Source organism: Lutra lutra, chromosome 7 (genome assembly GCF_902655055.1).
Source record: "Lutra lutra chromosome 7, mLutLut1.2, whole genome shotgun sequence".
Taxonomy (NCBI): domain Eukaryota; kingdom Metazoa; phylum Chordata; class Mammalia; order Carnivora; family Mustelidae; genus Lutra; species Lutra lutra.
This window is the reverse complement of record NC_062284.1, coordinates 79,631,848-79,645,929: the sequence shown is the minus strand read 5'-3', so window position 1 is coordinate 79,645,929 and position 14,082 is coordinate 79,631,848. Positions and strand designations below refer to the sequence as shown.

At 39.1% G+C, this 14,082-nt stretch overlaps 1 protein-coding gene across 2 annotated transcripts in view; it reads left to right on the top strand.

Annotated features, from left to right (window-relative positions):
• The window catches only part of PRKD1 (protein kinase D1), a 330,955-nt gene extending 321,688 nt beyond the window's left edge, over positions 1-9,267 (top strand). For both annotated transcript variants that reach the window (XM_047737162.1, XM_047737160.1), the window contains 2 exons: positions 7,347-7,432; positions 8,280-9,267. In XM_047737162.1, coding sequence (XP_047593118.1) covers positions 7,347-7,432; positions 8,280-8,498 — 305 coding nt within the window. In that variant the 3' untranslated portion in view covers positions 8,499-9,267. The remainder of the gene's footprint in view (positions 1-7,346; positions 7,433-8,279) is intronic.
• The last annotated feature ends 4,815 nt before the right edge of the window (positions 9,268-14,082 follow it).

The window sequence follows — 14,082 nt, the reverse complement described above, 5'->3', positions numbered from 1 at the left end:
CCTTCAGCTTAGCCATAGTAATGGCATATGCAAATGTGCTATCTATATAGAGAGAACCTATTTTTTTAAAGAGAGGAAGAGAGGTCAGGGGAGGGGGAGATGCAGAGGGAGAGGGAGAGAGAGAATCTTCAGCAGGTTCCACACACAGCACGGAGCCCAACCTGGGGCTCATCTCACAGCCCCGAGATGATGACCTGAACTGAAATCCAGAGTCCTACCCTCCTACACTCAACTGACTGACCCAGCCAGGCCCCCACAGAGAATCTGTTCTGTCCATACACTTGGTACTTGCTTTGAAATACAAAATGACTGCCATATAGTCTCTATAGTTTCAGAGGTAATTCTGAATTTTGATGCCAGAAGAAAATGGAATCTATACAATTAACACTGCGATGGAACATTTCTTTTCATCTTAAAACACAAAGCCCTTCAGCACCTGCATATACCATTTAGTTTTGGTTTTGTTCCGATATACTTGTACACCTGGCAAATAGGCTACCCAGAACTTTAGCTATCCTAACATCTGCTGAAAGTTCCATTCCAGCAAAAGAGAACGTCTGATTAAATTTTCTCTGCACTTTCCTGACATTTTAGTCTTTCAGTTGATGGGGCAATGAGAGAAATTGCTGTACAGGAAGTTAGGGGGGAAATAACCATGTTAGCTAAGAATTTATTGTAGCAAAAAAGAAACATCAGGCTTCAAAAAACAGATTTTCTTTTGTTTTCTGACTTATAGGAAACACTAGTGTGAATCCATGGCTAGAGATGTTTTAGAAGGCACAAAGACCTTTTGCTCATGAAGGATAAAGTATTCTTTTAAAAATGAAACTTGAACCATACAATCGCCTAAAATTTTCCAATAACAAAGAAAAAGGAAAGACTTCCCGCATTGCCTTTGTTGTGGGATCATATGCACGAAGGTTAAGAAAGAATTCTTGAATTTTTTTATGGTGCAACTTCATAAATTTATTTGAGTAGCCCAGGACAGGACCCATGAGCAGACAAGAGCTGCACTTCTGCTGATTGAAGCTGATAGTTATATGCCCAGTGCTCAAGGGGGAAGGTGGGGTGTGGAGGGGTATTACATCATAAATGTCCTCTTCGAATTTCTACTCATAAAACTGCTTTCATAAGAGTTCTTCGGTGCTTATCATTCAGTTCAGTTATTAGCTATCGGTGAGATAGGCAGGCAGTCATGAGACCCTTTAAGACTGGAGCAACCAGGGTCTGCCTTTGGCTCAGGCTGGGATGGCACCCCGCAGGGGCTCCCTGCTCGGTGGGAAGCCTGCTTCTCTCTCTCTCTCCCACTCCCCCGGCTTGTGTTCTCTCTCTCACTGTGTCTCTCTCTGTCGAATAAATAAATAATAATAATAAGTAATAGATTTTAAAAAAAAAAGAATGTAGCAACCAGCATGTATTTGATGTATTTGATCTTTACTGAAACTCTGCAGGCTATCTGCAGCCTTCTGGGCTGAAAGTGAATATTTTTCTGCTTCTCTCCCTCATAACCTTGATGGGGCTGTCCAAAGTGTTTAGAGAGCTTGGATTTAAGACAGTTTATTAATGACAAGGAAGGGATTGAGTTTAAGGAAGAGAAAGAGAAAGGCTAACTTCCAGAACAAATGGGCAGGAAAATCAGAAAAACAATCCTGCCAGTCTCTGAAAAAGTTATCATATTTACTGCAAAAAGAAGGAGAAATCAGCCACTGCCCATTTTTCTCCTGTTTTCTTCAGGGAGGCATGGGGAGTCTTCAGAGAGAGTAAAGGGGGGAGAATGTGGAACAAAAAGAAATATAATGCCAGGGAATAGAGGAGTTCCTGCATAGCTTTGGCCCTAGCCAGTGTGTCAGCTGTTCAAAAAGGCGTCTGCTAATTGCCCAAAACTGTGGAGACCAGCACTGTGTTGCAATAAACGTCAACTCTTGAAAGGCAGGTACTTGGATATATCCTTTTTGCTCTATCTAGGGAAGGAAGTGCAAGATATCAAGATTTTCTGAGACATTATCTCCTTCTCCAATATCCCTTTCTCATGGGACTACAGAGACCTCTTCCCCAGCTGCAGATCCTCATGGGCTCTGGGGAACCTGGAGTTTCTGCCTCCTGTCTTCCCCCTTGGGCACTGGCATCCTGCTCTGCTGCAGTGCCAGCATGCACCTTCCCTTCTGACTTTCCATTCTACGTCAGTCCTCTTTATTCCTGTTTCCCACAGCTGGACCCAGACTGTGCTCCTAGTCTCCATTGCTTAGTTTTGAGAGAAATTCACAGAATGGCCCAGTTTTGCATCTCTCTCTCCAATTTTCTCTCCCTCCCCCTCATCCCCTGCATTCCCTCTAAGTCAGATTGCTGCATCTAGATTTAAGTTTGGGAACTGGAGTTGAGACCCCCATCTGGACTTTTCTTCTGATTGCTGGCTCTCTTTTGGGACTGCTGGGACTATGCCCATTTTACTAGTCTTTTTTGCTTGTTTGTTACTGGCTTCCTCTTTCCTTAGCTTGGATCCTCTGCACTCTTAAATTATACCTAGCAGCTTCTGCTGGGAGTTAGCACCTGGGGTGGTGGGGTGGGGCAGGGGGTGGTTGTATCACAAGAAGAAGGACACTCAGTAGCAGCTATAAATATGATACATGTTAATGACTACATGTTAAAGAAGCTCACAGTGGTGCTCTTAGAACCATTGTGAGTGATTTTTAATAAATCATGGATAAAATGAGAGAGATGCTAGAATACTTAAGACAGGCCAGAGTTTTCTGAATTTCTGAAAGGGGGAAAGAATAAATTCTAAAGTCATTCAACAAGAAGCTTAACATTTATCCTTGACAAAATCCTAGACTGACTGATTGAGTAGATAGTGTGCAGACATTTAGAAAACAAATCCTGGCCCTTAGAAGGAGATGACTAAAAGTCAGTATTAGTCAATATTAGTTTACTTAAAATTTTTTCTGGAATAATTGAATTTTCTTTTTAAATAAGAATAGTAGAATGAGTACTACTAAGGACTAATGTGTCTTCAGTATAATAAAACATTTGGAAAAAATCTCCCATCTATCTTCCATCTTTAGAAAAGATGATAAAGTAGGGACTGGATGGCAGTACTCCTGGGAGGCAATGGCCTTTTTTTGTCAGCCTTGCTCAGAGAATAACCAGTAGGCATGGAGGTTGGGGCTGTGATCTAGGATAGAGTCATCCAGCCTCATATTAAAGCATTTTCCTTACCAAAAAAAAAAAAAAAAAAAAAAAAAGTTTCTTAAAGTCTAATCAATACATAGCAGATAGACTCATTCAGTTGGAAGTGGTAGGTAATTAGGATGTTTAGCCTTTATGGTAGGAGGGGCTCATATCACATTCAGAATAGTCTTTGAACGCCAAAATGTTGAGTTAAACTCACAGAAGAACATGAGAACATAAAAGTATAGTAGAAACATAATTAAGAAGAATTTAATGTTCATAATTAGGAAAAAAATGTTAAACTTAATTGTTTTTAAATTAATTATTTTTATTAATATATAATGTATTGTTTGCCCCAGGGGTACAGGTCTGTGAATCAGCAGGTTTACACACTTCACAGCACTCACCATAGTACATACCCTCCCAAAAGTCCATAACCCCACCACCCTCTCCCTACCCCCCTCCCCCCAGCAACCCTCAGTTTGTTTTGTGAGATTAAGAGTCTCCCTCCCGATCCCATCTTGTTTCATTCTTTCCTTCCTTACCCCCCAAGCCCCCCACCCTGCTTCTCAAATTCCTTATATCAGGGAGATCATATGATAATTGTCTTAATTAAGTTTTAACATTCATATCAGTTAATAATAATGAGTTAATAGTATGATCTAGTTACTATATGCCATAGTCTCTAAGAGCAAGGGCTTTGGAGCCAGACCCCTGGATTTCAGCCTCAGTTCAGGAGCTATCTGACTTAGGCCAAGTTACATGACCTTTTCCTTTTATATAAAGTGGCAATGAAAATAATAAAAACTATTTTCATAGGATTGTTATCAGGACTATCTAAGAATATGAATGTGAACTTTAAAAACCCTCAATTCTATGCTACCTGAATAATATCTATGTGTACAAATAAGTCAGTTAATTATGAGGAAGCTTCTGTCAACAGTGAATAGGAACGTTGAAGAAAAGCTAGTGAAAGTCAAAATAAGGCTGCCGGGGAAGACTGAAGAGTGTGAAGGAACAGCTGAAGGAACGCTAGGTGGAAGCTGAAGCAAAGGGGAATTGCTGGCCCTAAGTCTTGAAAAACTGTCATACAGAATAGAGCCAAGTTCGTGTGGGTTAGTTATAAAAAGACAGTTTGTGGCACAATATAGGAGAAACAAATTCTTGTCACTAGTATCATGTAACTCATTGACATAGGAAATAGTCTGGACCATGGGAGACAGTTCATACCATCTCCAGTGTGTCTGTGCTCACACTCACATTTTGCCTTTGCAACTAGATTGGGAGCTTTTTAGGGTTAGAGCTTTATCATTAACTCTTTTGTCCCCTAAGTCACTGCCAAGAGTCATTCCTTAGGGAAGATTTGGTGAATGAACAGATGAATGAATGGTTGACACCTGTGAGGAACATATAGCCAATAAAGAGAACATGGTGAAAACAAAACAAAACTTTAGAATTTCTTTTTAAAAATGGGTTTAGTGAAAGGCATTTTGGATGGTATAGTTAATGGTGGATTGTATGACTTGATGGATGTTTTAAGAGCTCCAGAAACAGAGACAAGTAGAATGGACCTCTCAAACACGAACGATGGACTTATTTTCTGAATAATACCACGTGCCCAAAGTTAATTATCCCCTTTTTTTTTCTACCAAAACCCACAAAATATGTTTATAAACACACAAACACACACACGTATTTTTATCTGCACATGTATCCCTTCTAATTCTCTCCTTATATCCTCAACTATTTTCTCTTGGCGGTACTTGCCATTATTTTGCTGTGTTTATTCACATCACCCAGGTACTGTGGCTGTAGTCAGACTTCTGATTGTGTGCTTCATTCAGCAGAAAAATTTCTCCATCTCCACATATTCCATTCCCTTCAGACGCTTACAGTTTCTCCTCTGGCAGTCCTTCCCTTCCTATTAGGCAGTGTGATTCACTGTTGGGGTGCATTTGGGCACAAACCAGACCTTTTGTTGAGTTACTGTACTCCTACCTTCCTAATTATAGAATTCAAAGCAGAATGAGTGAATTAATAACATGTATTTATTGCCTGCAGGGTCTGGGGAAGCGTAATGCCGTGGTGCACTTACAGTAGCACATAAGCTCTCCCGTCTCCCCTCATCCTCCATTTTGCTCTGTGACTTCACAGCAGCAAGAATGGAAGGTGCACTTTACTCACCAGTGAGTAAATCATGTGAATGGCTGTTTTAAAGCACATGCCCAATTCACAGTTCACTGAGAGAACTATACTTTCAAAAGCTCTCCGGGAACACATGCATGGAATTTGAAATTATACTAAGTACCGTGTTTCCTGAGGTACCCTAACTAAGGCAAGGGTGTATGGGCCTAGACGACATTGAAATGTGTGCTGTTGCATTTACTTTCCCCAGTCAAAGAATTCTGAGATGTTTGATTCTCCAGCTGTTCAAGCATGCAGACAAATATTTGGAGTATTAGTATCAGAGATAAGAACTCTGGATTGCCAAAAGACTATAGAAATAAATTTCTCTTTGCCTGATAATGAGAAGGATTCTGATTCATTCTATCTGAAGCAATCTGTCCCAGTTGCCTCTGGACCCCTGTGATCACCTGTATTTCAGATCCATACAAGCTGATGTGGACCATACTATAGAGTCAAAGGCGCTTGGTGGTTGGGGAAGTTGGGGAATTGATTGACATTTTTTTAATATCAGCTTGATTAAGATTTGGAGGGGAAAGATCCATCTTTCAGGAAACCTAATGACCAGGGTAGGTTAGGGGTAGAAATTAACTCTGGTGAAATGTGAATGCTTTCATTGGTTTGGCAGAGTTCACTAAGCTCTTTTTTGAGAAGATGCTAAGATGAAGGAAATATGGGAAGTTATTACAAGAATGAGTAAGAAGTGTAATAGTGAATTTAATAAATGAACTATTAATAATCTAGGCCAAAAATATAATTTTTACAAAGGTGTCATGTCACATGATGCTATGGGTATCTCAGGTGGTCTGTAGACTAGATAACTAGAAGAATCACTTTTTCAGGGTGCCTGGGTGGCTTAGTGGGTTAAACTTCTGCCTTCAGCTCAGGTCATGATCTCAGGGTCCTGGGATCGAGCCCCACATCGGGGCTCTCTGCTCAGTAGGGTGCCTGCTTCCTCCTCTCTCTCTCTCTCCCTGCCTCTCTGCCTACTTGTGATCTCTGTCAAATAAATAAATAAAATCTTAAAAAAAAAAAGATGGAAGAATCACTTTTTCCCTCCTAAATTACACTCCGTAGGAGTCCCAATCAAAGTCAGAGCACTAAGCTAGGTAGACTGGTTCTAACCTCATTGAATAATTCCTATTAGAGAAGTTTCTTTCCTGTCTTCCTCTAGAAAACAGTGAAGTCTAATATAATTGCAATTCATTGGGTATTTTAAAAAGCAAAGTGAAAGAAACCATAGGGTTTTCCTATTGGGCCATTGGTTTTTAAGCTCTGAGTTTATGCTGAGTTTTGGCCCACGTTATGTTTTATTTTATTCCTTTTAAATTTGGTGTCTAAATGTCATTTGATTCAAGACAATGAAGCCTTGGGGCGCCTGGGTGGCTCAGCGGGTTAAAGCCTCTGCCTTCAGCTCAGGTCATGATCCCAGGGTCCTGGGATCGAGCCCCACATCGGCTCTCTGCTTGGCGGGGAGCCTGCTTCCTCCTCTCTCTGCCTGCCTCTCTGCTTACTCATTACCTCTGTCTATCAAATAAATAAATAAAATCTTTAAAAAAAAAAAAAGACAATGAAGCCTATTATATGTATTTAAACTTTAAACACATTTTGTAACAAAATTAGTAACTGCTTTCTCTTGAATATCAGTTGTATCCTACAGTTAGTATAAAAAATAGTTAGATGATGCACATTTAAACCAAACTCCTGCTTTAGAAAAATGTATTAAAAACCAGACCAAGAGAAACTCACATTATATTCACAAAAGATTCAGACTTCCTCCTCCGTAATTATTTTCAATTTCGTTTTTTAACATCCAAAATAAAATGAAGGCCAAGGTTTTAGAATTCTCAAGAGGTATTTTCTTCGGGTTCTAGTGCCTGTTATCACTATGCTGCATTTAACAGTGTGAAATAGCAGATGTGAAATAAACTGTAAATGAATTGTGCATATGTTCCAGATTTGTCATGTTTTTTATCAATAATTGAAATTTTTTTCAGCCATTGATCTTATCAATAACTTGCTGCAAGTAAAAATGAGAAAGCGCTATAGCGTGGATAAGACCTTGAGTCACCCTTGGCTACAGGTAAACATTAATCACTGGATATTTTCCCAATCAGATGGACTTATAAATATTTACAAGATCTTGGTATTATTTGTAAAAATCTTTTGTTACATTCTTAAAAGTGTTATTCTTATATCAATTTGTTTGCCAAAATGCATGCAACTTCTTAGGATTTAATAACAATTTAGTGTTTCTAAATCTCTCTCTCTCTCTACCCATGACTATTTGACAGGGGAGAAATATACCACATTACGCACTCACATATGTGCGCTCATACGTGCACCCAAAATAAAAACAGAAAAACAAAAACAAACAAACAAAAAAATCTAAGGGTCATTATAAAACTCCAAGGACCAGATTTCAAGAGCGTCTGTATGTGTAATCCTGATAAATGTCCAAGCAGATGCCCATCTGGTCAAGCACTGTGCTTATTTGGAGGCTATATTTTTAAGTCCTGGGCTAATATTTGTGGAACAAATGCATGGCAAATATCAAGTATATGCATGTGTTTGGTTCCTCTTATATATTTATTTTCACATTAAACATTAGAGAAATGATACTATGCAATACTGAAGGATTATTCGTAGGCATTAAATTTCAGAGGAATGCCAGTATTCCTAATTGTTTGACTGCAAGCATTAATTGCCCACTCTTTTATGCATGATATCGTATATACAGTCTGCATTTGCAGAGTTTAGGTAAATAGGAAGGCTTTGGTGCTGATGTTGTCCCCCTCAGGGCACCTGAGGAAAGACACAGCACGGATAGAGTGGAAAGGAAAAGGTTGTAGGGAACTGACAAGACATGAAACCATGTTTTAATGAGTTGTAATCATCTCTATGGTAATATTTTGGAATTTCTTCCTCAGGATTATCAGACCTGGTTAGATTTACGAGAGCTAGAGTGCAAAATCGGGGAACGCTACATCACCCACGAAAGCGACGACCTGCGGTGGGAGCAGTACGCAGGCGAGCAGGGGCTACAGTACCCTGCTCACCTGATCAATCCAAGTGCTAGCCACAGTGACAATCCCGAAAATGAAGAAACAGAGATGAAAGCCCTCAGTGAGCGTGTCAGCATCCTCTGAGTTCCATCCCCTATAATCTGTCAAAACACTGTGGAATTAATAAATACATACGGTCAGGTTTAACATTTGCCTTGCAGAACTGCCATTATTTTCTGTCAGATGAGAACAAAGCTGTTAAACTGTTAGCACTGTTGATGTATCTGAGTTGCCAAGACAAATCAACAGAAGCATTTGTATTTTGTGTGACCAACTGTGTTGTATTAACAAAAGTTCCCTGAAACACTAAACTTGTTATTGTGAATGATTCATGTTGTATTTAATGCATTAAACCTGTCTCCACTGTGCCTTTGCAAATCGGTGTTTTTCTTACTGGAGCCTCAAATTGGTAAGAGTCTATGGAACCTGTCCATGAACTAGTTCTGTTCTGTGTGTCCCATTAGCATTGTCATTATAAGGAAACTCTTGAAGAGTAGATTATTACCAGTTCTATGAACAACTCCAAAACTCATGTGGGGAAGAAAAAAAAAAGAAGAAGAATGGGGAATGGGAGATGTATCTACAATCCTCGACAAAAGTGCATGGAAGAGTTTACTGTATAGTTTCAAATTCTTTGCCTGCCTGGTGTGCCTCAGTATGTTTAAACTCAAATAAATGCACCTAGGTGCGCCTACTACTCATAAGCCTAAATGCCTTAGAAATGTAAACTGCCGTATGTTACAGATACTTCCCCCTTTCTTACAATACCCTGTATACTATGGAAAATCAGCAGCTAAGCAACCTTTTGCCTTTGTGTATTTTTCAATAATAACAAATAAATATTCTTGTCAAAGCATGTGTCCACCTGACTGAATCATTTTCATCTGCTTTCAGGCCGTTTGGGAGCCGAGGTATCTACTCAAAAAGCAGAGAAACTCTCATGGTTTAGAATTTAGCTTTAACTACTCTGAAGCCTTAAAGTATGTTTCAAAGAGTAATGAAGATTTCTGTCTTGCGTGTCATCTAGTTTCCAGTAGAAAAAAGAGCTCTCCAAGTGAAAAACAACCATAGCCAAACAGGAGACTTGGAGGCATCAATGAGAATATTACAAATGGCCATCTCAATGTACCTTTCTGGTTTAGTCAATATAAAACCATGTTTTATTACAATAATGGCTCTAATTTCTTTCTGTAATTATCTAAACAAGAAGGTCCTAAAGTGAACTACAAAAATACACAAAGACTAGAGAATAATTCCTAAGGAGAAAGCCCACCTGAGGTAAAGTTCTATAGCCTGAGAAAGAGAGAACTAATACTGGACTTACAGACTTTGGGGTAAGGAGTGGGTAATGTGAGCTATTTTTCTTTGTAGGAAGATGACAGAGCATTATCATGTATTACTGTTACTTTGTAACAGAAATGTTATAAATATTTAGAAGAATTTTTTAATTGTTATGAGATACTTGAATGTATTAGATAAACATATTAAGACTACACAATATGTATAGATAGCAGCAGGAGAGTTCGAACTTTCCAGTGGTTAGTCACTATTTTGTATTATTACCATCCTTATTCTGTTCTATTGTCATTTATCCCTTATTCTAAGGAGTTTGAAATTTATGTCTCAGAACACCAACTGAAACTTTACAAGCAGAAGAGTAAGCAACATCGTAGAATTCACCCAGCCAGCAAGACAAAGTCTGGATAGAAGCCAGGACAAGGAGTGAGCCAAAAGACCAGTTAAACTATTGTAATAACCCTTCTGGGATGATGAGGACCGGATATAAAATAGTAGTAAATAGAATTTAAATGTGGAATTTAAAGAAATCCAGAACGAATCCTAGGTTTTTGGCTTGGATGATTGATGGAATTAATAATAAAAAGGAGTTACTGCCTTAGAAAGAGTGAGTTCATATTTGAACATGTTGAATGTAAAGTTCTATACCACACCAAGTTTGGGATATCCTGAAGGTATTTATATATGTGCCTGGAGCTTAGGGAAGAATTCTGGAGGTGAAGGTACAGATTTGTGAGTCAAAAGCCCACCATATGTTGATTAGGATGACTTGGATCCTTGGGAATAGAATGAGACGGAAGTGATCTTGGGACACAAGATCACTTGAAATACCAATATGGAAGGTTCAGTCAGAATGAAAGGAAAATTGAAAAGAAATGTTTAAAGGAGGAATTAAATGAAGCGATATTACAGAAGCCAAAGGAACAAGTTCAAAAATGAAGTAGACAACAGTAAAAAATACTATGGAGAGAGAATGATTTCAGCCTTTTGGGGACCACCCTTGCCAACCATTCCAGCATTTTGGAATGAATATTACTACAGCTACATTCAGAACAGCCGTGTCAAAAGGACAACTGTGTGGCAATGCTATTGACACAATCTGTTGTGCCTTGTTAGGAAGCACAGGGGGGAAAAAAGGCTGATGTTCAGAGAAAGGGGGGCCCACTGAAAATCATGCCCCTTTTCTTCCACCCAAAATATCAGGGATGCTGCAAAGAATCCAATTTCAATGAATGAGCACTCACTTTCTATGCTAAATTATCATCAATAAAATTGTCCAAAATTCACATCTGTGTTATCTCATAGTATCAAATGATATGGGCAGGTCTGTAGTCTATGTTTAATTCAAAAGACAGCCCAGCATTTTTGATACAGAAGTATCTTCTGATTCTAACAAAAAGAAAAGAATGACAAAAGCATGTTTTAGGGAGGCTGTGTCCTCTGACTTTGTCACAGAGGCGATATTCCTTAGGCAATGACATTATCAGCCCACCCAAGATGCCATAAAAATTGTTGGTCTCTACGTATCCTGAGTCATCAGCAGAAACTGCCACTGTTCTTGCATTTGGCCTGAGCAAGAGGCCAGTGCTGAGAGAAGTATTTTGATCCCTGATTCTTTTGATATGTCCATTTGTCCCTAAGGAAGAGGACCATCTTTGCTTTTAGTGAATACTCACTCCGATGGAGACTGTTGAGAAATAAGTAGTGAACCATTGTATTGAATGTATAAAACAAGTACAGCAGTGAAAATGAGGCAGCCATCACTCCCCTGCATCCATTATCCAGTCAGTGTTAAGTCTGACCACCCCTGTGAAGTGATTATGTTTACCGACTGTTTGGACTTGGTTTAAGAAACCACGTACTGGTTCATCTGAAGATCCACCAAGGCCCGTGGAGAAGGGCTGACTGCTTTCAGTGGCCAAAAGGGGACAGTTTCTTCATCTCAGCCTTTACACATTGCCTAAAAGACGGTTCTGTCTACCCCACTCCCTTGTCTTTACTCCTAGTCATCCTTTAACCCTGCATTTGACCTATGTCTCCTATCGTTTTTGCTCCCCTGCTTCTCTTTAACTACCTTCTTTTTTGTTAGATATTTTTAGTATCCACCAACAAATTACCCCTTGACTTAAAGCAGGCTCAGCTTCCCACTTTCAAGAAAACAATGTAAACAAATCAGCTTGAACCTTGCGTCTCCTTTTAGCAAATATCTAATTTCTGTCTATTTTTTCTCTGGCAAATTTCTTACTTTTTTTTTTCCCCTTTGGCTTCTCTGTTTATATACCATGGAATAAAATTTTCACTTTTATTGTTGATAAATCTCATCTCGCAAAAGTCATCAGTGTCCTCTAACTCAAAATGGATGGATTTTCTCAACATAGCTTAGAGGTTAGAAACCCAAATGTAGAGACAGACTAACTTTGGCTTGATTTCTGGGTGACCATGGAAGGTCTGCAATCCCTCATACATCTTGAGGAGTGTTGTGAAAGACTAAAATAATACAAACATACAGTTCAATGCATACCTGGCTCCAGACATCAATAAAGTCGTCAATAAGTGGTTTGCTGTCCTTCAGTCATTCATCAACTACTCTTGACTCCTTTCTGTGTGCTGGGACTATAGCAGCTGAGAGGTAGATATGGTCACTATCCATATTTCCTATGACATGTTCTATCTGAGGTCCTGCCTCCATTTATTTTGATGGCTACTGAAAGGGGCATGAACTTCGAAGCTTAACAGGCATAGATCCCAATCCCAGGTCTTGTTAAGTAAACTTAGACAAACTACCTTAAATCTCAGTTTCCTCATGAGTAGAGGGGCAACAATGCCTATTTTATTTTTTTTTATTTTTTTTTATTTTTTTTTTTTTAGATTTTATTTATTTGTCAGAGAGAGAGAGGAGAGAGAGCAAGCACAGGCAGACAGAATGGCAGGCAGAGGCAGAGGGAGAAGCAGGTTCCCTGACGAGCAAGGAGCCCGATGTGGGACTCGATCCCAGGACGCTGGGATCATGACCTGAGCCGAAGGCAGCTGCTTAACCAACTGAGCCACCCAGGCGTCCCAACAATGCCTATTTTAAAGTGCAGGTGGGATAACTAAGATAAGCGTGTAAATTGCTTGGGCAAATTGCTGGCATACGTTGCAGGTCAACAGGTATTAATTTCCTCCTCTCCCCGAACTCTGTATGTATTTGCCAAGGCTTTCCTTATTTTGTTTTTCAATCTTTTCTCCTCATGGTTTATTTCCAAATCCATATTGGCTACCCTAAACTCTTAGCCATCCAGTTTACTCTCTCCATGAATGCATAGACTCTATTTATCTAAAGTTCCTGCAGTAACCTCTATTTCACATGTCTAAAATCAGCATTATCATTTTCACCCTCAAATCAGCTGCATTGTAGACTTCTTCTAAGTGGAACTTTTTTCTTCAGGCTCTCCTCCCTTCCATCTACTCCCTACACTGCTGCCAGACTTACCTTCACCAAAATTGCTTTCATCCTTTATTCACATGTTCTAAAATCCTCAAAGACTCTGCTCCCAGTTATCTACAAGATACATTCAAATTCCCTAATGTTACAAAAGCTGTGGGGTCCAAAAATTAATAAAGTCCTATTCAATAAGAATTCTATGTATCCCACCGATTTCTGGACCACAGATAGAATTTCAGGATTTAGACAGGAATTAGTTTCACCTCTTTGAAGTTCATTTCTCATTTCTATAACAAAATGGGAAGCTAGACAATATGACTTCTAAACTATCTCCTAACTCATAGATTTTTATGGAAGCATGGTTTAATTTTAATGTCAGCAAGATGTCAATGATGCACACTTTTTCTTAACTCTCTTTACGTTTCTGATTCTCTGGGGCAACGCTGTTTTGAAAAAGGGACCATCACATCCTTCCCTGATCTCCCTTGTATCAAAGATTGTGTCCAGGAAATTTTGACAATAGGTGACTTCTTTAAGCGAATTTGGCTACCAGCTAATCTACTGAAAAGTGTGAACATTTGTTGCAGAACTTTTTGTATCAAGTGAAATGGTAAGACTTTGAAATAAGATTTAGTTTTTCGGAAATGGAAGAATCTTCATGTCTTCTGCTGTTTTGCTTTGTTTGTTCGTTTTTTTTAAATATGCCCTAAAACCCTTGGATCTTCACCTTTTGAAATATTTTAGTGTAGTTTAGTCTGAGAACAAATGTTGGGCTTTACCTGAGCTTTGGGCACTTAACTGATCTCAATTGTCAAGGAAATTTTTATTTTCTTCTCATAATTTTGCTTCCACAGAGACAGGGATAATTAGAGGCCAATACCTGAGTGTGACCCACATTTATTAGGTCTTGTGTAAAGTCTCCAGCTGCGGTCTATGCAGGAGATTTCT